Below are 22,182 nucleotides of genomic sequence, written 5' to 3'. Positions count from 1 at the left end.
CCCTGCCACAGTTTGGCTTTAGCTATTGATGCTCGATCCCTAGCAGGTAAACGAGCACCATGGAAGCTAGCTAGGGCGCTAGCTAGCTAGCACCTGGGGCTAAACCACGCCTCTGAGTGTTGTTACCTTGGAGTCTTCCAGGGATATTCAGCCCGACTGTTCAGTATCCATATGCTGCCACTTGAAGGTATGTATCATATGCAGAGGTGGGCATTCCATCAATACTGACTGAAGGTCCATCAACTTCGAAACATTGACGGACTAAGCATTGCCATAAGTGGGTTTTCATTCCGCCAATGTAATTATCAAAAAACGTTTAAGTAGCAATTACGGACTTTCTCAGGCCGTCACCCATGGACGACTGTTTCACTGACGCAACTTAGTACTTCCACTTCTTTCTTGGGACTGGGGCCAAGTCTACTCTTCTCCTGCAGTAAACAAGAAAATATACACTTACCAGGTGTGCTAACTTCCTTGCACACCATTCTCCTAGCTTTGTCTCTTCTGGCTCTGTCCTAATAGTGAAAACTGGTTGTGTTGTAGAGCTTGGGTAACTACCGACCACGATGATGTTTTCCACCTATGTTTATGCAAGATTTAGTTTTGCTCTCAGTTTGTTTATTTTACATCAGGCATGTTGTTAGACAGTTAAGGGGCCATTCTGTGTGCCATTTTACATCAGGCATGTTATTGAACAGCTAAGGGTTCCTACAATGGGGACGCATCAAGTCTGTTAGCTATGCGCAGTAGTATTCGCAGCAGTTACGACCGTGTGCATATACTAAACGTGTCAATATTAGTGAGGGAAAGAATAGTATTAGTAACGTAAACAATCTCAAGTGGAAAATAGTAGTGACAAAGTGTGATTTAGCACAGCGGAAGTGTGGTTAAATTAACGCTGATGGACTGACGATTCACGAACTGTGCCAATGAGGTGTCCTAAAACAGACAGCTGTAATTTAGCAATGGCGGTAGTCCAGTTAATATAACGTTGAGGGATTGATGATTACAGTTCGGTTCTGCTTAAAATACTGACGTACTGACAAACTAGCTAACCCACACAATTGTTGTAACGTAGAAGTGAATGTCCTGTAACCTCTTGCTTCTTAATCCTGAGAAAACAGAGATGCCAGTTAATGGAGAGAATGCCAATCCGATATGCTCAAACTATCTGTAAAATCAGCGGTTCTGTTGATACTAAGCCACAGTCAGGAAAACCAAGACAGATTTCAGCCACAGGGGTGGTGTTTGAATTAAATCACTGCTTGAGCCGAGTAGCCCTGGATGCAGAGCACAGTCCGAGGCGTGGAGCCACGCAGGGTGGACTTAAATGTTTGGCTCCGCCCACCCACACAGATTTTACAAAATGAGAACAAAGATTTCAGCCACAACTGCTATGAACATTGTTTAGGATGCAAAGGAAAAACTTGAATGAAAATGGGCTGCACAGTTGCATTGCCAGAAAAAAAGCCATTACTGCACTACGACGGCGTATTAGGGCCACGTATAAATATATATTTTTTAGAGGGTGGGGGCAATATTCCGAGAAATAACTAGTACATTTGAGAGTTTTTAAAGTGGGAAATTTGCGACTTTATGAAGTGGCAGATTTGCACACCCTATGCCTATACCCATATGCAGTTTATGTAAAACAACACAATAATTTATAGGACTTGGTGTTTTTTGCCAAGAAGAATGGTTAGCTTTACCTCCTGAGAAAATAAAGGTTCTCATCCACAACTATCACAAAAAAACGCAAGCCATTACAAATGCTGAAAGGGGCCATGCACAGTGTTACAAAGTAAATGTATGCAAATTTCCAAACGGGGGATGATCTCATTATTGTCTTTGATGTTGTTTTGTATAATGATTGTGTTAGTCTGAAAGGCCATGAAGTGTAATTTGAGTACAGTCAACTAAAAATAGTGTTTTGCCTGATCAAACACATTTTATTACACACTTTGTTTGCTAGGGTAGGCTATGTAAATTTATGAACACGACTGTTCACATCACATTGAATTTTATGTGTTGTTTTCTGGTCTTCTGGTCTTCTGTAGTATTAAAAGCCGGCAGCAAGTGCAAAACGTCTGGTTATACATTATTAACCCGACTCACGGTCCACCTGAGATGTGATTTTAAGGCTTTCATCTTGCCTTTATATTTCACGGCTTAACACCTTCTACGGATATCTTGCTGACTTGACTTCTAATATTCCATCCTAGGCCTTAAACTCACAACATACTGGTCTTTTAGTGACTCTCGGAGCAAAAAAAAAAAAAAAAAGTCAATAGAGAGATGCATAGGCAGAATGGCCTATGGGAATTAGAATAGCTACATCTGAAGAAATGATCAAATCTTAAAACTTATGACATAATGTCTTTTCTACATGCTTTCATTCGGTAAAACCACAACTAGTCTGCAACTATTCTCTCACCCTGCCTCAGCTCCTGACATCTGGATTGTGGCCTACCTTTAGTGCCACCCCTCTTGTCTCTGCGCTCTCTTCTCCTGTTCGCTGAGGGGGCCAGGCGGTGATGAAGGGAAGTGAGGCTATGGAGAATTCTGCATCAACATACTAGGACAGGAGCTATCGAGCTGCATGCAGAGCTTTCTATCATCAAACACACTCTCATTCTGGTTAAACTAACATTGTACTGTATAGCATTTATTTATCTATCATATCATGTGATTAACGTTGTCTACTCTGTATCACTTGTGGTCTGGAAGGGGGTTTCCTTCACCTGTGTTCCCATTTCTGTGAACTGTGGGCTTGTGAAGCCCTTTAAAAAATGTGTTTGTGTGTGTGTGTGTGTGTGTTTAAGTGCTATGTAAATAAATGTGTTACTGAAAATAGAAGTAATTTAAACTACATTAGGGTGACCAAACGTCTTCTTTTGGGAGGTCAGACCATTTTCTTATGTCCTTTTCGGGCCTCTGGGGTTTTTATAAATTCATGAAAATGTCTGGTTGGCATTTCGTGACTAATAAGAGGTGAAGTACACTGTGAAACTGCGACTGGTACCACAATATCAAGGCCGGGGGGGCAAGTGTCCTCTTTTTTGGGGGAAATGGGAAATCTGGTCACCCTAAACTACTTACTTACTTAGAAAGAGCTAGCTAGTTAACTAGCTATATATATAGCTAGCGATAGATACTCTATAGCAGTGGTGGGCAAACTCGGCAGGCCCACCAGGCACCCCACCGGACCACAGCCCCCACAACCCCCACCCCCAGGATCATTACTAAACTTATGCAGAGCTTGCTGATGAGCTGATCATATATCAGCTGTGTTAGAGAATAATAATAATGCATTGGATTTATTTAGAGCTTTTCTAGACACTCAAAGACACTTTACAGAGAAATTGATACATTATTCATGCACTCACACATTCACACTGTGGTGGCGGTAAGCTACTTAAGTAGCCAGAGCTGCCTTGGGGCAGGCTGACGGAACTGTGGCTGCCAGTGTGCGCCTACAGCCCCTCCGACCACCACCAAACATTCGCACCTTACATGAACCAGTTTGAGTAGCACTGGAGGCAATGTGTGTGAAGTGCCTTGCCCAAGGACACAACAACACATGACTTGGGGAGAGCGGGGATCTAACAGCCAACCTTCTGGTTACTGAGCGACCGTCTCTACACCCTGAGCCACGGCAGCCAGAAGGGAAGCATCAAAAACCTGCAGGACTCTGGCCCTCGAGGACCGAGTGTGCCCACCCCTGCTCTATAGCTAGCTTGATAGATAGATAGATAGATAGATAGATAGATAGATAGATAGATAGATAGATAGATAGATAGATAGATAGATAGATAGATAGATAGATAGATAGATAGATAGATAGATAGATAGATAGATAGATAGATAGATAGATAGATAGATAGATGACCATCCTTCATAACAATTGATTGTTACACACCTAACCAAAAAAAAAGAAAAAAAAGAGGATTTAGAAAAATTATTTAAGGTTAATGTCTTAAACAAGATGAATTTTCGTGGGATTTGTGAGTTAACAAAACTCCAAGAATCCATCTTGTACCGAGCCCGCTGATTTTCACCAATGGTTCGGACCAATCACAAATCAAGGTTGTGTTTGTGGGGCGGCTGGGACGAAAGCAAAAAGCGCAGAGGCTGTAGTGGGGAAAAAAAACAACAACCTAAGATGCACAGGGACACTGCAATTAAAGAGACACTTGACTCATTGAACCATTTTCAGGAGTCAAAAGTTAATATTTTATCCAGAATGGATTTGATAACTTCATTACTTTTCATGTACAATTAATACATTTAAAAACACATTTTCCACTTGCTGTCGACTGAAGAACCTGTGCTAAGGAAGTAGGTAACGACCAATCACGGCTCAGTTTGCTAGTTTGCTGACCAAACCCAGAAAACAGGTGAGGCATGATTGGTCGTTACCTACTTCCTCAGCACAGGTGATGTCATCTTCAGTCAACAGCTAATGGAAATATTAGTTTTTAAAGGTATTAATTGAACATGAAAAATAATGAAGTTATCAAATTCATTCTGGACAAAATATTATTTTTTTTACTGCTGAAAATGGCTCAATGAGTCAAGTAACCCTTTAATTCAGTTCTTGCAGAATTATTCAGTTTTTGTTGTTGAATAAAGAACAGCAATACAGTAGACGCTTCATGCATTTTGAGCTGGTAAAGATGTTTGTGCTTTTTTTAAATGTATACCTACAATGGCATTTTCATCCGCTGCCGTGATTAGTCAAAACCATTTATGGTAAACGTGCACAGTTGCCGCATTGCCTACTCAGCTTGAAGTATTGACAATTCCAAACATCCGGGCATTTTTGATACTTCCCTATGCTTCCTTTATACGGTGAAAACAAACGGCGTATTGTATTGCTTTTGTCTGTGACTACAAATACAAATCATATAAATCACACAGATTGTTATATTAGTCAAATGTCATCTCATACCATTTTAACATCAAAATAACCCTCACAAATCAAATTACAATGATCCAAAGTCAAAAGCTTTTCAATGAGTGGAGAGATTTCTTTCACCGAACTGATCGCCATTTTGACTTGTGACGTCCCTCGGAATTGTACTGAATGTCCCGCCTTTCCCGATCAAATCACACTGGCACAGTCCCAGATTTATTTATATTGTGGAGAACTCCTTTGAGTGATTCACATCATTAATCTGGTTCTTGCCAGGTTAAAGAACACATGCAGTTGTCTCAATTCAATCTTTGCGGACTACCGAGCTTGACCTGGATGACTGAATCATTCTATACAGACACTTTTGCTGCATTGAAGAAAGTGTGAAGTCCTCTTTACTTACTTTAGTTTTTCCTCTTTATTTAATTTAGATGTTTCTGGAGTTGGTGAAAGATTCTGGTTTTGTAACTCTGTGGGTGGTAGGTGGTGTCTGGTTGGTGCTGGATTTCACTTTGTTTCATCTGTCTTTCCTTTGATCCTTCCTCTGATCTCCTGACAACTTCACGACTGGCTGGACTCTAAAGTATCCAGTTAAGGTGAAGGGTTTGGGATTTTTAACAGGTTTACGGTGAATTAAAGAGCACCAACTCATCGGCATGCAAAAAAAAAGAAAAAGAGTGATGATGATGATGATGATGATGATATGTTGACTTGGGAAGGCTGCTGAATGAATTAATACTGAGCTCTCAAAAAAAGACAAAGAAAAAAGAAAGTTGTAGTCTGACTTTACCAACTTCGACCAGGAAAAGTGCACATATCAGGAATAGTTCCTCAAGGTTTGACAACATAGGTTAAATGTATTCTATAATTCATAGACCTTTGACATCAGATGTCTTTGTTTTCTTGAGATGTTGCATGTTGTTGTTGATTATGGGAAAATAATACATAACATTTGAAACTGCATAACATGCGGTACCAGTTTGCATATAATTGAAAAAGTAGAGCGGTGTTTGTGTGGTTATTTTAGAAAATAAAATCCCACCTTTGTGCAATAGTCTGTTGGTGGTAACTGCACTAGTAGTACCAACAGCAGCAAAACATTATGAGGGTTTGAAAGGGTCATGTACGCTCCATACTTGGTGAAAATACATAATCCACATCTGTCAGTTTACATATTTTAATTATTAAAATTGGTCTATTTAAACACTGTAGATTATGACAAGAAGTGTACAAATGAAATATAAATATTCCCCGTTGTCGGTTACTGGAAGATCGAGTTTAAAAAATGTAGTTGAGAAAATAATATTAATGAGTAACATACTTCACAGTCACCACTCAAAACATTACATATAACATGTTTTTTTTTTGACTTCTTCACAATAGAAATTAGTGAATTCATTTGTGATGTAGTACAAAACAAAATGAACTTTGTTTCCCAGTTTCTTCAAAATCCTTCACATAAAATTGACTTCATGGCAGTCTTTTGTCTTCATCAAAATTGATTTCTTCTCTTAAAAAGTCAGTTCGTAAATGATGATGGCTTATTCAGTCAGATATTCCAAGTTCCAAGTTGTGTGTTTCCAACTGATGTCAAGATGAGTGTGAAAAGTTCGTTGGGAGTTGGAAACTCTTACAATGCTTCCCTTTATCACAATATCACATAAAATAGCCGAGCAGATCTCTAAGGACCTACTGCAGTGTGCAGGCAGCCATCATTGTCATTTTGCTCGAGCTACCCTCTCAGCCCAAGCAAAAAAACAAAAGTAAAAATGCAACTCTTCAACCATCAAGACACTTGCCTACATTAGGTTTGCTTCTGGGGAACAGAAAGATCAAGGTCAAAGATCATGCTTAAAAGGCTTTCGGCAGCTCAAATATGATTTAAGTGGAAAAAAAATGCTCAGTGTTTGTTTGACCTGAGAACCCATAATATTTTAACAGGTATGAACAAGTATTGTGCAGATATTTAGACATCATCCCCTCATTTCACCTCACTTTTTTAATACCCTCTCTTTTGAAAAGTTGAGTATCTACTGTTGGTACCATTTTTGTCAAGCAAAATAGTTGGGACTGCTTACATTGAGAAAACTCTGTGTTGCATGAATGTTTCTACAACGGCGTATCAGGGCCACGTATAAATATAAATATTTTTTTAGAGCATGGGTGCAATATTCCGAGAAAAAAACTCGCAAATTTGTCATTTTATAAAGTGAAACTTGTAAATTTGCTATTTTATAAAGTGGCAAATTTGCAAGAAAAAAACACTTCAGCTGACTAAACACTAACAAGCACATGCAAGTGAATGACGGAGAGCAGCAGATTTGACACATCAACTTAGCTACTTGTACAAAAAAACTAAAACAAAATGTATGAATGTGTAAATTCTGGAAAGATAAATGTTCAAGTAAATATACATTTTAACAAATTAACTTAAATGCTTGCTCGTCCGGGTGTGGACCTTCGCAAAGCGGGGCGTCTTTGTCGCTGGCCAGTGGCCATACACAATGGTTCAAAGAGCGAATGCTTAACATGATATGGTTAATCTATGCTAGAGCAATTACTATCTCCTTATTTGGAAACCCGACCAAAAAAGTATTGGCACAATCAGTCGAGTAGTACGCTACGTGTATTTTTCGTAGGTTTCAGATTTTTTTTCTCACTATTTTTTTCCCACAATTTTTTTTCCACTTTTAAAAGAGGCAAATTTGCGAGTTTTTTCTCTTGTATATTGCCCCCATTCTCTAAAAAATGGCCCTAATGCTCCGTTGTATGCTTCTGTACTTTGTAAACTCAAGAGGAAATTTTAAGTAGTCCAAACTATCAGGCTCGCTGACGCATAAAGTTCTTTCACATTTGGCTATGTTAAGCATTTTATTTAGTAACTGTATTTTAAAAAGCCCACTACAGTTAAGTAAACTGTAACAACGTTTGTCTTAATATAATTTTCCGTAATTATAAGGGTGATTTTGTCATATTTTATTCCACAGTTTCTCAAAAGAAGACGCCCTGATTGATTTGCATGCCCTCAAATGCATATGGCAACAGTGCCATCATTTTGTGTTGGAATCAGAATGTTAATGGGACAGGTGGGGGTCAACGTCTTGTCCAGTATGTCCCTCCTCTCTGACTACTCCAGCTCCTCTCTGTGTTCCATGCTCGCATCTCTTCTTCCCGCTCCTCCACTGGCCATCGACCTCCCCCTATTGTTTTCATTATCTCCATCCTCCTCCTCTTCCTCCTCCTCCATTCCTTCTTCTTCTTCTTCCTCCTCCTCCTCCTCTTCCTCTTCATTTTCATCCTCTTCCTCTGTGCCATCCATGGAGTCATCAGCTCCCAACATGGCTTGCTGCATGGCCAGAGTGGCAGAGTCCGATGACAGCGACTGGAGGCTGTCCAGGCTAAGCGGGTCTGACAGTCGGGAAAAAGCAGCATTATTATCCAATTTTAATCTGAAAGTTGTTTTATCTATTCACCCAAACCAAGTTAAATCATTACATTTTAAAATGAACTGTCCTTGAATCATATCACAACCCATGTACAGTAAGTCAGGGGTCACTAGCCTGGGGGCTGTTCCAAAAATAGCTTACCAGTGATAGGACATTGTGATTTTCTAGGAATGTTTTGCAAGCGATCATTCAAAAATTCTAATTAATGAAAAAAGTCTTGGATATGATATTTTTCTGTTTCCTTAATCTCACGAGAAACCACTGACATGATTGGTGTCTTCACAAAGACGAGTATCATTAATTATTATAAAGTGGCAAATTTGTCTCTTGGGGGTGTCCGGCGATTCAAATTTTAAATTGTAATTAATCGCTTGACTTCAAGAGTTAACTCACGATTAATTGCAAATTTTATATCTGTTCTAAATGTAAAATAATTTTCAAAAAGTTATCATACTGTAGTTGACATAAAAGTGGAAACAAATCTTAAACTAATACAATATGGCTGCATCTTTTAGTCATTGATACAGTTATTTCATAAAAAATCATAAAATTTTGTTAAAATTACAAAGATGTATTGTACTGTAAAAAAGGAATGTGATATTGATTTGTGTTGAGGTCATCATTCTGCCACTAGATGGCATAATTGCATTTGTAAGACATTGGTGACAGCTCAGTGCATTTTTCTTTTCAGATTAAGATCTATCTAATCTTTAACATGAAGTAATTTGTGAAATTCAGCACATTATTAATTTTGACCCTCGTCTCCACAAAATTTGTTACTTCAAGTGTGTATTATTATTATTATTATTATTATTATTATGATATATTGTTTTACTGTTTCTCAGGTATCCTTTCCCCAAAACGTTTAGCTTCTTACTTCTATCAATGGTGGCATCTAGTGGTGAAAATTAGAAACATACAGGGCTGAAATTATTTTTTATTTGTATTTTTTTTCCTGCACAGTATAGCTAAGACCGTGGCCAGATTTGGAATTCATGTGGATTTTTATTTTATGAATGTAAAGGAAAATAATTTAATATATAATTTCATTGTTATTTTCTCAAAGTATGTTTCCTATGAATTTTACATGGCAGGAAAATGTGTTTTACACATAAGTTTAAATTGTAAAAAAAATAAAAATAAATGCTTCAACATGCAATTAAGTAAAAACCATCGAGAGAACCATCATTGATTATTATGTTCACTCTATTTTTAAACTTCCATGTTTAAAATTATTGAAGCCCTTTTTCAATGAAAGGCATACAACATTTTCCAAATATACTGTATAGTGGATTTGAATTATTTTATGAGTTTATAATTATTCTACAGGTTTTCAGGATTGTTTAGAGTCTTGTTGACGATTGTATTTCCTCAAAATTGGCCTATATAGGAAGGAATATGAATAATTTTCAAAATGTCAAGTTATAAAAATGTTTTTTGTTTTCAGCCTGGGGACACCAATTCATCATTTACCTAACCAAAATCTAGCCAAGGTACAAATAATATCGGGGCTTAACTACATGTCTTCTAATCACAGATACAGTCATTTGCATGGGAAAATAGTATTTGTGTTTATGTATACTGTATTTACATCACATAGAAAGTATTTGGTATTACCGTCTGAATGGTTTCCTGTTTGAGATCTGTGTGCTTGCAAAACTCCAGCCACAATGGAGTCGGGCCAGAAACGCTGTGTGGGACGATGCTGGGACTTCATCTTCTTTGCTTTCGGAGCTGGGTCAGGGTTACTGGCATCCAGCATAGGCTGCAGGATACGCCGGCGAGCATTGATGAACCTAAAAAACGGAGAAGGAAAATGAAGTTGATGCAGGGGACAGGCACAATGGTTTACAGCCTGAATTGGTGGTAGCACACATATATAATAATCACATTCACACCCATGGCCAATTTAGAGTCTCCAATTAATCCAACAATCAAATGTGGCAGAAAACCCACTCAAGCATGGGAAGAACATGCAATATCGACACGACGGCCTGAACTTTAATTTTTGCTTTTAGTCATTTATTAATTTTTCAGTCCAGTTTTGGTCCTCCATAGGCGTGCACTGATTTTCTGGCTGAACACCAACACCATAGGCCTGCACCTTGAATTATATATATTTTTTATTCGATTGTAGGACATTAAACAATAGAACAGTTTAGTTTAACTGCACTTGAAGTAACACAATCAAATAGAAATGAAAAGCCTATTAGTCATTTCAGTACAGGACAGTGGCTAACTTTTTAAGACCTCTGCGGATATACTGATTCCAACTGAGCACCCCAAGAAATAATCAATTTTGCATCATAGATTGTGAGGCAAACTTTTCATTTTGCACCTAATCAAAACATATTGTCAACATATTTTGATGAGGCCGATTTACGATGATGGAAGGGGGCCCAGGACGTCGACGGAAGACAGACCAGCAAACATTTGTAAAATGCCTTCCTCTGCATATTGAATAGCAAAATTGAGACTCACAGACTTTTAACTTTTTGCGATAACTGAACCACCGAGACAATCTCAAAATTCTCAAAAATCTTCATGGGTTGGACGTGTGTGCGTTAACGTGTCAACTACGTGTTGGTAGTAGGAAGTTGAGGCAAGCTTAGTGCTACTCAGGACTGTATTGTGAAAACAAATCACATTAGTTATAGTGAGTAGTGAATGTATACTGCATTTTTCAGACCATACACGCTTTCCTGTGACTCGGGTGTGACAATTAGAACTCGGACTGGCTCTCTGTTTTGATATTCATTGTGGTTTAATGAGACACTAAATGCAAATTTAGAATCGCAAACTGCTATGCAAACTGTCTTATTTCGAGCCTTGTGGAGTTAGAATACCCGGCATACCTTGAGGTGTTGTTGTTGTTGTGTTCTTAATTCTTTCCCAAAGAAGTAGTATTGATGTGCATTCACCCACGTCATTTAACATTTTTTTTTTTATTAACTGTTAGATTTTTGTAAATAATACAAAAAGATAAAACTATAATTAAATATAAATCACTACCCAAGACACGCTTAGGAATGCTCGCTTATACCATTTCCTTGCACATTTCATGATGACATGTCTGCAGCATGAAATAAATATATGATAGCAGAAGGTCTTTATTGATATTTTTTTTTATATGAATATTTTGTTATTTATTTCCACATTTATTTTTATATTTATTTCTATATTTTTATTTTTTTAATCGTGGTTTCATTTTCATATTTAACTAATAAAAGTTAACAAATTTGTTCTACAAATTAAAAAAAAAACAGAAGCAAAAAAGAAATAAAAATGAACTATAACGAAAAATCCAAACTGATTGTGACACTAGTCTTGACTGAGAGGCATAGAAACTAACCAACACCGTCCTGACTGGAATAGTACACTACAAATCCACAAGATGGCAGCATTTGGTAAGTCATATATTTCCACACCGTCTTTAACATCTTACCAGTTATTCACTTGCAAAAGCGTCAAGCTTGTTTGTGCTGCAATTTGCCTTTTCTCATCCTCTGTTGGGTATGGGTGCTAACGGAGAACAGAACACAGCAATTGGCATCAGACACTTTGTTTTGCCACCCTAACACCCAATATAGTACGTGCAATTGACAATTTCTGCTTTACCATAAGATGCTGAAAGAGCCACGAGCGCATGATGTTAGTGGCTTGTTTGGGAAGGACCCCCCTCTTATTCCTTGACTTCTTGTCTTCGCTGTCCAATAGGGCTGACAGATCCACATTCAACTGTGGAGAACAGTCGGGGAAAATTGACAAATCTAGTAAGAGAAAGGTGAAATCAAAGTGGATGCTGAAGCTTAGTTAACGTTGCCACGGAAACACAAGGAGGTAACCGGTTATCGTTTTTTTCTTTGACAATGGCAGAAACACCTCTTCAAGTGTCACCATGGTAACTGAATTTGAGTAATAACACTTCTTGCTTCAACCTGTAAAGCATCTGTAAGTGTTCTATAAAGCAGTACAAAAGTGTCATTTATTCTTATCACTAAGCTATAGCGGAATAATGTATCGTATCGGCAGTATAGGTAGATATGGACATTTAAGATATTAATATCTTAGAATCAATGATATAGGTTTTCCCTGCTCGAAACTGCATGTACAACTCACTATTAAGCAAAAAGAAAAAAAGAGGCTCTAAACCAGAGTGTGTTGTGCAGGTTGAGCTCACTTAGCAATAATCATGAATCGATGAAGTATGCCAGCACAACATTAATAAATTCCACCACGTGACAACACAATAACAATGTTTTTAGTGCATCCAGCTACCGGTACATTGCAAATTGTGAGAGTTCACTGAAAAAAGTGATTAGTTGGACTAAATAAAAATAATAATAATAAATAAATTAAAACAAAAAAAATAAATACAAATATAAAAACTAAAGTAAAATAAATAAATGAATAAATAAAAGTTACATCCAAGTAACTTTTTACTTTGGAATAAACTAATTTAAGTCAAATGTATTACTTTACCTCGAATCAAGCACCTCAGGTTGAACCCCAAAAAGATTTGTTCATACTGAATCAGAAATTCGATTAAGGGTAAAGTAATAAAATTGACTTTAATTAGTTTATTCCAAAGTAAAAAGTTACTTGGATGTAACTTTTTTATTTAGCTTGGGAAAAATACATTTATTTGATTTCTATTCAATTGAAAATTATGATTTCAACCAAATATTGAATACAACAAAAAAATAAATAAAAATAAAATAAAAAAATAGCTGTAACAAATTACAGCATTTTATTTAGTTTTGTTTGTTTGTTTTCCCTAGTGTTCCTTTCTGGAGCAGAAATGAGTAGTAAGCCAACGTTTCTCTCAAGGAACCTGAAGAAAGTTGCACTGTTGCATTCCAGGCACACATGCACACAGTTGTTTGTAGGCTAACAATAATATATGCTATTATTAAATTATAATATAATTGCCCCTTTTTATCATATTTAAAATCTAATTGTTATTTAATTAATCAGTAGTTTGACATTTTAACAAGAAGTTTCAATCCTTACTTAATCCTTAAATGCAAATTTGCATTTGCATTAGATTTAGGACTTTGAGAAAAATGTAACCCCAACGATAATAATTTCAAATATCGAGAAAAATAAAATAAAAACATCTGCGGATATGAGTGGTGCGTGAATGCAGGGTTCGACTGTATCTTAGAAAGTCTCTCTGTTCGACTTGCATTTCCTATCATTCATCAAATGTTTTGTTTTCATCTGTATACCAGCATTGCATTGAGAAAGTGCGAATCAGGGGATAAATGTGTGTTGCGCATAAGAACCAACATTTGTAATGCTTTACCTGTGAGTTCTGGATGTGAAGGGTTCCCGGTGGCAGTGCCTGCGTTAATACTTGTCCTTGTGAGGTCACCATGGCAACTGGTTGATACAGGGTTCCACCTGAAATGAGAAATTACTGTCATTAGAGTAAGCAGACTGACACAACTCATGGATTTTTAGTATACAGCAGTATACAAAAGTAAATAAAAGCCTGACAACCAATAACTGCTGAATTAAGTTGCGGAAAAAAAGAGAGAGATTTTGCTGCTGGGCTAATTAGCCTAGATCAAAACACCACAGTCTGCTCTAGCTCTTCAATGTCTCGCGATCAAAAGCTGACACATTGATTTATTTGAGGTTAAAAGAGATTTCCAGGGGGCAGGATTAACATTTCACTCGACACGCTTGACATTATAAGGGTCTGTCAGCCATGCACCCTGTGAAGGATAATTACTACTGCTACTAAACCTCATGTACGGAAACCTAACAATGTGTGAACACGAACCATTTGATGTGATTGAACCTACAGTATAAACTATTAATTTATGCCACCTAGTTATTATTCGTATCTATCTTTAATTGCCGTTTATAATCTGAATTTTGTAAAATAAACTTGGACAATCACATGGAAAAGTAATGATAAAGTGTAAAAGTAACATTCAGAAATGATCGGCAATTTAACTAATTCAAACCCCAAAAACGTGTAAATACGTTTTTTATACTAATACTTTGTCCTTCACTCCCAAAAGCGTATAGATAAATTGTTCATGTTTTTTTAAGGGCTGTCAAAGTTTAAGTGTTAACTAATTAATTAATCACAAAAAATCTTGCATTAATCATGTATTAACACAGATTAATCACACTATTAATTTTGAGTGCAGATGATCCTTTAGCTGACAGCGGATGTTAAATGTAGCACAGGTTGTGTTTGAGCAATAAACATAACTACATGAATTAAAGTAAAGCATTTCATAAATGTTTCCCTATGACATTCAGAATATTTGTTCATGTCAAACTATTGGGGTCATTTTATTTTCCATTTTAAATTATGCAAGTAATTAACTGATTAGAAAAAGAGTAGGATGAGCGTGTGCAGTGGATCAAAACATGTTAAAGACGTCCTCATAACATTTTATGTCGAAAGAATCAACACAAAACAGGTGCTGTTTAAATTTGGTGGGCAAAAAAGTTGATTTTTAATTAAGCGATTAATCATGATTAATCAAAATTCTAAGATGTGATTAATCTGATTAAAAAAAATATTAATTTGACAGCTCTAGTTTTTTTTTATGCAAGAGCATACAGAAGGCTTTGATGCAACTTTTGACATGAAGAGGTGGTTTAAAACAATGGTAGTTATTACAAAAAACGGCCAGGAGGTGGCAGCAAAGTATAAGAGATCAGCCAGGGCCATGTTGCAACAAGCTCTTTTATCTAATGTTTTGCACAGGTTTGTGAATAATGACGAAACTTAGCTATATTCTAATGCTAATTGCTGCAAAATGGAAACACATACACCTTTTGGTAGGTTCCATGTTCGGAGTTCTGTCTGTCATTTTGATTTTGTATCTTTTCAGTTTGTTGTTTAGTTAGCATTAACCAGTACCCTGGTTAGTGTTTTCTGTAAAATAAAGCACGCCAGTCTCGCCCGCACTCTCACTGTGGTTCTCCTGCCTCCCTGCATTTTGGGTCCTCCACTTCACACGCCGACAGACACCACGTCGCTCTGTGACCACACCGTAACAAGATGTGGCAAATCCAGGTCCAAAAAGTAAAAACTCTGCCACAGTTTGGCTTTAGCCCCTGATGCGAATAATGGAATGTGAATAATGATGAAACTTAGCTATATTCTAATGCGAATTGCTGCAAATCGGAAAGAGATGCAAATATCTTTTTTTCTGATAAAAGATGAGACTCTAGTCTTTTGGTAGGTTCCATGTTTTTATAGCAATAGAACAGAATATTGTGTGGACCTTGCAAAATCAGTCAAAATCCGGTAAAACAGCGAAGGTGGTTACTTCAGTCAAAAAGCCACCTGCTGGCCGTTTTTTGTAATAACTATCATTGCTTTAAATTACCTCTTCATGTCAGAAGCTGTATCAAAACCTTCTGTATGCTCTAGCATAAAAATAAAAATAAATACGTATAAAAACGTTTTGGGAAGTGAAGGACAAAGTATTAAAAACATATTTATACGTTTTGGGGTTTGAATGAGTTAGAAGTTTTTACTTAACACAGTGCTTCACCAAGATAATTTACCTAACCTGGTGCACCTTATGTATGAAGATATTTTAAAATAGACCCGTTGATATTGTGCCTAATAATACGTCCGTAGAATGCGGTAAAGGTGTATGTGCAAATTCTTACCTGATACCACTTGAGAGTTTATGTTTGTCATAGAAACTGTGCCCTGTTGCAAACCCCCACTGGGTGCCACAATCCCTGGAGGGTTGACAGGGTTGGACACAGAGGTCATGGATGGAGAGGAGGTCTGATTTAGTTCCTGGGGATCATACAGAAACACAATACTTTGAAGACAAAAATAACTCAAACTAGCAGTGGTAATGTAAATAGTGACATGGTGTATCTATGGAGAAGTTGACCAAACTGTAAAACTGACCTGCTGCATGCTGAGACTGGTGTGCGTAGGAGAATAGGGTGCCCCCAGGTCGTTACGGAGAAGGTTGTCACTGTGCATCTTGGTTTTGAGGCAGGTGATGTATCGGTTGCAGAAATCCTTACAGAGTTCATTGACCTTCTCGAGCTCCAGTAAGTGGATCCGCAACACTTGAATAGCTTTAACTATCTGAAGTTAACAAAAGCACATGATTCACAATCCAACTGCAATTTTGGTAAACTTGACACACTCCTAGAATGCCCACTTTAGGGTTTTATATCCAGTATTGCAGCCTGTTAATGCAATGTTCAAAATTGTGTACACTACTTATAGAAACAATGTCTTGGCCTGAATCTCAAGATGTGAAAATAAGGATACTGCTGTCAATGTATTTTACACACAGCAGTCATAACACATAACAAATAGGAGGAGCATGGAAAAGTTGTAATTAGCTTTAGTTTTAAATAGTTGGAGTATTTTATGTGTTTAAATTTGATATCTATGGCATCTATGAGCAATGCATTGAAAAAAATGCTAGCAGCTCGACCAGAGTGTAACATTTTGAGTTAAATGTCAAATAAATGGCTACAAAATAGTGTTAAATGAATATCATCAGTAAAAGGAATCTGTTTTGTATTCAAAAAGCACAAAATACAAAACACAATTTTGATGATGCAAGTCAAGGGCCAGTGTTAAAATTAAAATCAAAATCTGATCTTTGTCCAATCAACACTAACAAAGTAAAACAAAATATTACAAATATTATATATGAATTGAAAACAACAAAAATGTTAAGTCATCCATAGATCCATTTTCGTTGCTCCTAAACTGGTCCCTAATCAATCACAGGGTGTCAAAATGAGTGCATTAATTTTGAGTTAATTTAAAGTTCCTTTAACGCCGCTAATTTTTTTAACGCGCGATTAATGACCACCCCTTACTTGGAAAGCCTGTACTGGGGGAATTCCAGTCACAACGCAGCAGACACGTCCATGTCAAAATTTAGCAGTAATACATTTCATAATAATGCATACATTTGTGGAGACTGGGGTCAAATTATATTTTACAATTTAAAAAATATGCAGAATTTCACAAGTTACTTCATGTTAAAGATTAGATAGATCTTAATATGAAAAGAAAAATGCACTGAGCTGTCACCAACGTCTTACAAATGCAATTATGCCATCTAAAGGCAGAAAAATGACCCCAACACAAATCAATATTACACTCATTTTTTTATCTACAGTACATCTTTTTAATTTTAACTAAATTTTATGAATTATTATAAAATTACTGTATCAGTGACTGAAAGATGCAGCCATATTTCTTTTTGTTTACATGTTTTACCCACTTTTATGTTAACAAGAGTATGAAAACTTTAATATATTTTATTGTACATCTAGAACATATATAAAATTTGTGATTAATCACTAGTAAAGTATTGAAGTTGTGCGATTAATTACGATAAAAAAAAATGGTCGCCTACACAGGGTACACATAACAATAAAACATTCACACCCATGAAAAAAAAAAATCTTTTGGAAAGATGCATCCTTTTGAGATATAAATGAGTGTGTTTTTAACCACTATTGGATATCCGATGCTTCTGTTCTCAATCACCACATAATATTTTTTTCTTCTCATCAGCAGTTGTCTAAGCATCAATGACATTGGTGTTCTTCACTCTGTCAGACACACTACAATAAACTCCTTCAAAATCGACACTTAAGGTCAACATAATGGACAGAAACGTGCTTAACTGAGGAGGAGAAAATTCATCTAATTAGACGCAGTGATAACAGGACCAGTAACTTCTGTTTCCATCGCAACCAGTCAGTTCCAATGTGACATTACCACCAGGAGAAAAAGTGAATGGCCCCTGGGAGGGATGCCTGTACCCTGTGCCTCATAAAACACACAGATGCAGGCTTAATTGACTGTTCAGCCCTCATCGGCCTGCTGTCCCAAACATAATAGTGTTAAGTTTTGTATCTGTCTTTGTTTCAAGGTAGATAAAAACCTTGGAATTCACAACAATTCAACCACAAGAGTCAAATTATCATTACAATTTAGAAAATTGTCTTCACTGAGAAATTTGTAGAAGCTTAACTCATTCACTCCCAGCCATTTTCACTGAAGCAACCCCCTTCACTCCTGACTGGTTTACTGGATTTTAACTGATTTTGCAAGGTCCACAGAATATTCTGTTCTATTGTACTGCTATGAGATGAATGGCTAACAGAGAAAGTGAAACAGGAGAGGGAAATAAAGAGCAGCCTTCCAAATTAAAAGCATGGATTTCAAAACAAGATATAATTAAACATCACACACTAAACAGCTTGTGGAATTCTTAACATGGTAGATATTACGAAATTACTTGAAGCACTATAGTACTGAATTTAACTCTTTGCACTTCACTGTATTCTTTAAAAATAAGTTGTACCCCCACATATTTTGATTGAGGATTTTTGGGGGAGTTTTATGTATCATAAGTACAAATAGTATCGGTACTTAGTATTGGTGAGTACTTAAGATTTGAGTATGATATCGGTCTTAAAAAAAAAGAGGTATCAAACATCCTTAATCGTGATATTGTCGTTAATGTGGGCCATATATCATCACAGTATCAAATCATGAGTTACCTGTATAGTCCCACCCCTACTCTATGCCCTTGTGGGGTCCTCATGGGTACATGGGAGTTTGCCCAACCAGTCTACATGTGCTATGTACACTTGGAGAAGGCATTTAACCGTGTCCTTTGGAGAGTCCTCGAGGGGGTGCTTCAGAAATATGAAAAAATATACCGAACGTATCGGGATTCTCCTAGACAAAGTGGCTGGGGGTAGGGAAATCTGGGCTTCCCTGCAAAAAGATGCCCCGGAACCCGGCCACGGAAGAGCAAAGAAAATGGATGGATGGTCATTTCTTCAGTGTTGTCCCATGAACAGCTACAATAAAATATTTACAAAAATTTACTTACAAAAATGTACACACTATTGAGATATCGTAATTCTTTAACACTCGCTAAAATTATTTCACCTGAGGTACTTGTTTGGTGGTCTTTAATGAAGACACCATCCAACATTAATTCACTAATGCTCCGAACTGCTTATCCTCACTAGGGTTGCAGGCTTGCTGGAGCCTATCCCAGGTTTGTGGTATGCTGATATGTTTTATATGTTGTTCTAACTCAGAAAATAGATAGAATATTTAAGTTGCGACTGTGGGTGGATGCAAACAAAAGGAGAATATGCAAACTCCACACAGTCCTACTCACTATTTTAAACGAGGGTCTTCAAACAAAAACATGTATTTGCATATATTGCTACGGTCGCTGTAGCAATATATATACGGTCAACATAGGCGGCAATCACGATGAGTTATTTGTGAAACCAGTGAACTCACCAAGTTGTCTAACTCTGGATCTTCACTGAAGAAAGGCTTATGATCCCGCTCCTGCTGGTGAACAAAGTTTTCAATGTCGACATCAAAGCTGGCGGATGTGATGCACTCAGATCCCTGTGTAGCCTGCTCACATTTCTCAAACAACAATGCCAGCAGGGGGAACAACGGATGTCTATGGAGAAAGAAAGAAAGAAAGAATGAGAGAATGAAAGAAAGAAACAAACACATAAAGAAAGAAAGAAAGAAGGAGAGAAAGAAAGAAAGAGAGAAAGAAAGAAAGAAAAAAGAAAGAAAGAAAGAAAGAAACAAAGAGAGAGGGCCACCAAATAGTTAAACTGATTCACAATATGTTATTACCAGGGGTGGCAAATTCAGGCTAGCTCCGCGGGTGCTTGTTTACCTGCTTGGGAGCTAGCTAGCTAGCACGAGGGGCTAAAGCCAACCTGTGGCAGGGTTTTTACTTTCTGGACCTGGATTTGCCATCTCTGGTTATTACTGTACATAATTGGGATATTGGGATCGGCAAATGACAAATACAGATACATTTAGGAGTAGTAATGATGTGGTTTTCCCCCAAATACTTTTTTAATTACAGAGACAGAGAGAGAGAGAGAGAGAGAGAGAGAGAGAGAGAGAGAGAGAGAGAGAGAGAGAGAGAGAGAGAGAGAGAGAGAGAGAGAGAGAGAGAGAGAGAGAGAGAGAGAGATGTTGATATGGTGTAGATAAAGTGCTATATAAAAAGCAGTCAATTTAACATGTTAGAGGTGGAATGATTACTCGATTAATCAGCAACTGCTCAATTATTAATTTAATTGATTGATTGATTTCAAATTGTCCAAATCCTCAGAACTTCAGCTTCAACAATAAATATTCTTTGATTTCTGTAGTCCCATGAAATCATGATGATTTTTTTGTGTTGCATTTAAATAAAACACTTGCTTTAATTTTGGAACACGATGGTCAAAATTTTTGCCAATTTTCCGCCATGTTATGAACCAAACCAATAACTGAATCAATTGATTTGTTTGTGTATTTTGTGCATTGCCAATTTAAAATATTGTCCTGTTTTCGAATGAAGGCATGGAAATTAATGTGTTTAAAAAAAAATCTAATTTATGAATTTATTGACAAAATAATCATTAATCAATTTATTTATAATTAATTAATTATTAATTGCCTATACAATTAGGGAAATTAATTACAAAACCGTTCTGAGATTGATGCGTCGGGCCCAAACCTCATAAGTCACAAATTGGCAAAGTTATTATTTTTTCAAAAATCTATGCTTTGGGTCAGTCCACACGCATGGGAGTTATTTTTTATGAATTATTGACCAGTCTAAAGTGTTGAAAATGGCTTTTTCTCTTTGACGATGCAATGTTACTAGTTGAACAAACGCCGTTTTGGGGGTTTCCTGAAAAGTAACTTTTTTGGTTTATCTAACCTAAAACATATGTATTGCATATTAATTCGGAGCACACTGTCGTCTTGCAGAGATCCCCACTTGCATGGTAGGCCCATCTTCAGACTAACCTGTGACTCTCATTTGCATCCTCTAATAGTCCACTATATTACACTCTAATCTGCCTGATCCCAATTTAATGTCACTCCTTCAGCCAGACGTGGCCAGCATAGTAAGCAGGACGCTTACATGCACAGTAAGAGCCTCTGTCTTGTCTGTTTAATGTCTACTTGAGGGAGGGGTGGAAACAAATGAGCCTGGTATTACACAGGAACTAAGGATGAGCTCAACACACACACACAAAAAAAACTGTTCTGGTGCTCTCCACCGTGCTCAACATGACTACACCCCCTTTAAAAAGTAAGATTGTTGCAGTAGAGTGAGTAAACACAGTATGATGATTTCAAAATTTCCATGCATTAAAAATAACTTTGACACCTCAATGTTCCCCATGACAAAAGATCTTCATAAATGCAAATAAATATGTATAAAAAAATAAAAATAAAAAATAAAGTGAAAAAAGAAAAGAAAAGACCATAGCAGTGCCGCCAATTTATAGAAATCCATTTCCAGAGCAAACTGTTTGCAAAATTTTGCATTTCTAATATTGTCAAGAATGTCAGAGGATTACTGGCATTTCATAGCTCAGACCAGCCCAGTGTAGTTCACAATTTTTTAAATGAAGTTTTAACCCTTATATAGTTTACCATTCCTCTTACCTTGACTTTTTTATATTGTATTTACATTGCATTTGTTCCGTTCACAATTTTTTTTAAATTAAGTTTTAAAACTTATTTAGCTTACCATTCCACTTACCTCAATTTGTACATTGTATTTACATTACATTTGTTAAAAAAAATCAGAATTACAACTGAATGTGCTTACAAGATCACAATCAGTGTTTATTTGAAGAAATATTAGAACATAAAGTTAAAATGGCCAAAAAGGGACCAAACATTGATAACATGGGTTGCAAAACTTCGCAGTTCACACACGTCAGTTGTCAACCGCTGTTAAGTCAACAACATTTAGGTAGCTAACATGGTACTTC

General features: G+C 36.8%; 1 protein-coding gene across 3 annotated transcripts in view; it reads right to left on the bottom strand.

Moving 5' to 3' along the window:
* Positions 1-5,409: 5,409 nt before the first annotated feature.
* pknox2 (pbx/knotted 1 homeobox 2) overlaps positions 5,410-22,182 on the bottom strand; it is a 108,352-nt gene continuing 91,579 nt past the window's right edge. For all 3 annotated transcript variants that reach the window (XM_086098941.1, XM_086098942.1, XM_086098943.1), the window contains exons 5-12: positions 19,670-19,841; positions 16,268-16,453; positions 16,015-16,150; positions 13,670-13,767; positions 11,980-12,099; positions 11,807-11,883; positions 9,979-10,157; positions 5,410-8,323 (exon numbers count right to left, since the gene is read on the bottom strand). In XM_086098941.1, coding sequence (XP_085955067.1) covers positions 8,043-8,323; positions 9,979-10,157; positions 11,807-11,883; positions 11,980-12,099; positions 13,670-13,767; positions 16,015-16,150; positions 16,268-16,453; positions 19,670-19,841 — 1,249 coding nt within the window. In that variant the 3' untranslated portion in view covers positions 5,410-8,042. The remainder of the gene's footprint in view (positions 8,324-9,978; positions 10,158-11,806; positions 11,884-11,979; positions 12,100-13,669; positions 13,768-16,014; positions 16,151-16,267; positions 16,454-19,669; positions 19,842-22,182) is intronic.

Source organism: Leptonotus elevatus, chromosome 16 (assembly GCF_054856555.1).
Source record: "Leptonotus elevatus isolate MCC_2025b chromosome 16, RoL_Lele_1.0, whole genome shotgun sequence".
NCBI lineage: Eukaryota > Metazoa > Chordata > Actinopteri > Syngnathiformes > Syngnathidae > Leptonotus > Leptonotus elevatus.
The sequence above is the reverse complement of the archived record's forward strand: the minus strand, read 5'-3'. Positions and strand labels throughout refer to the sequence as shown.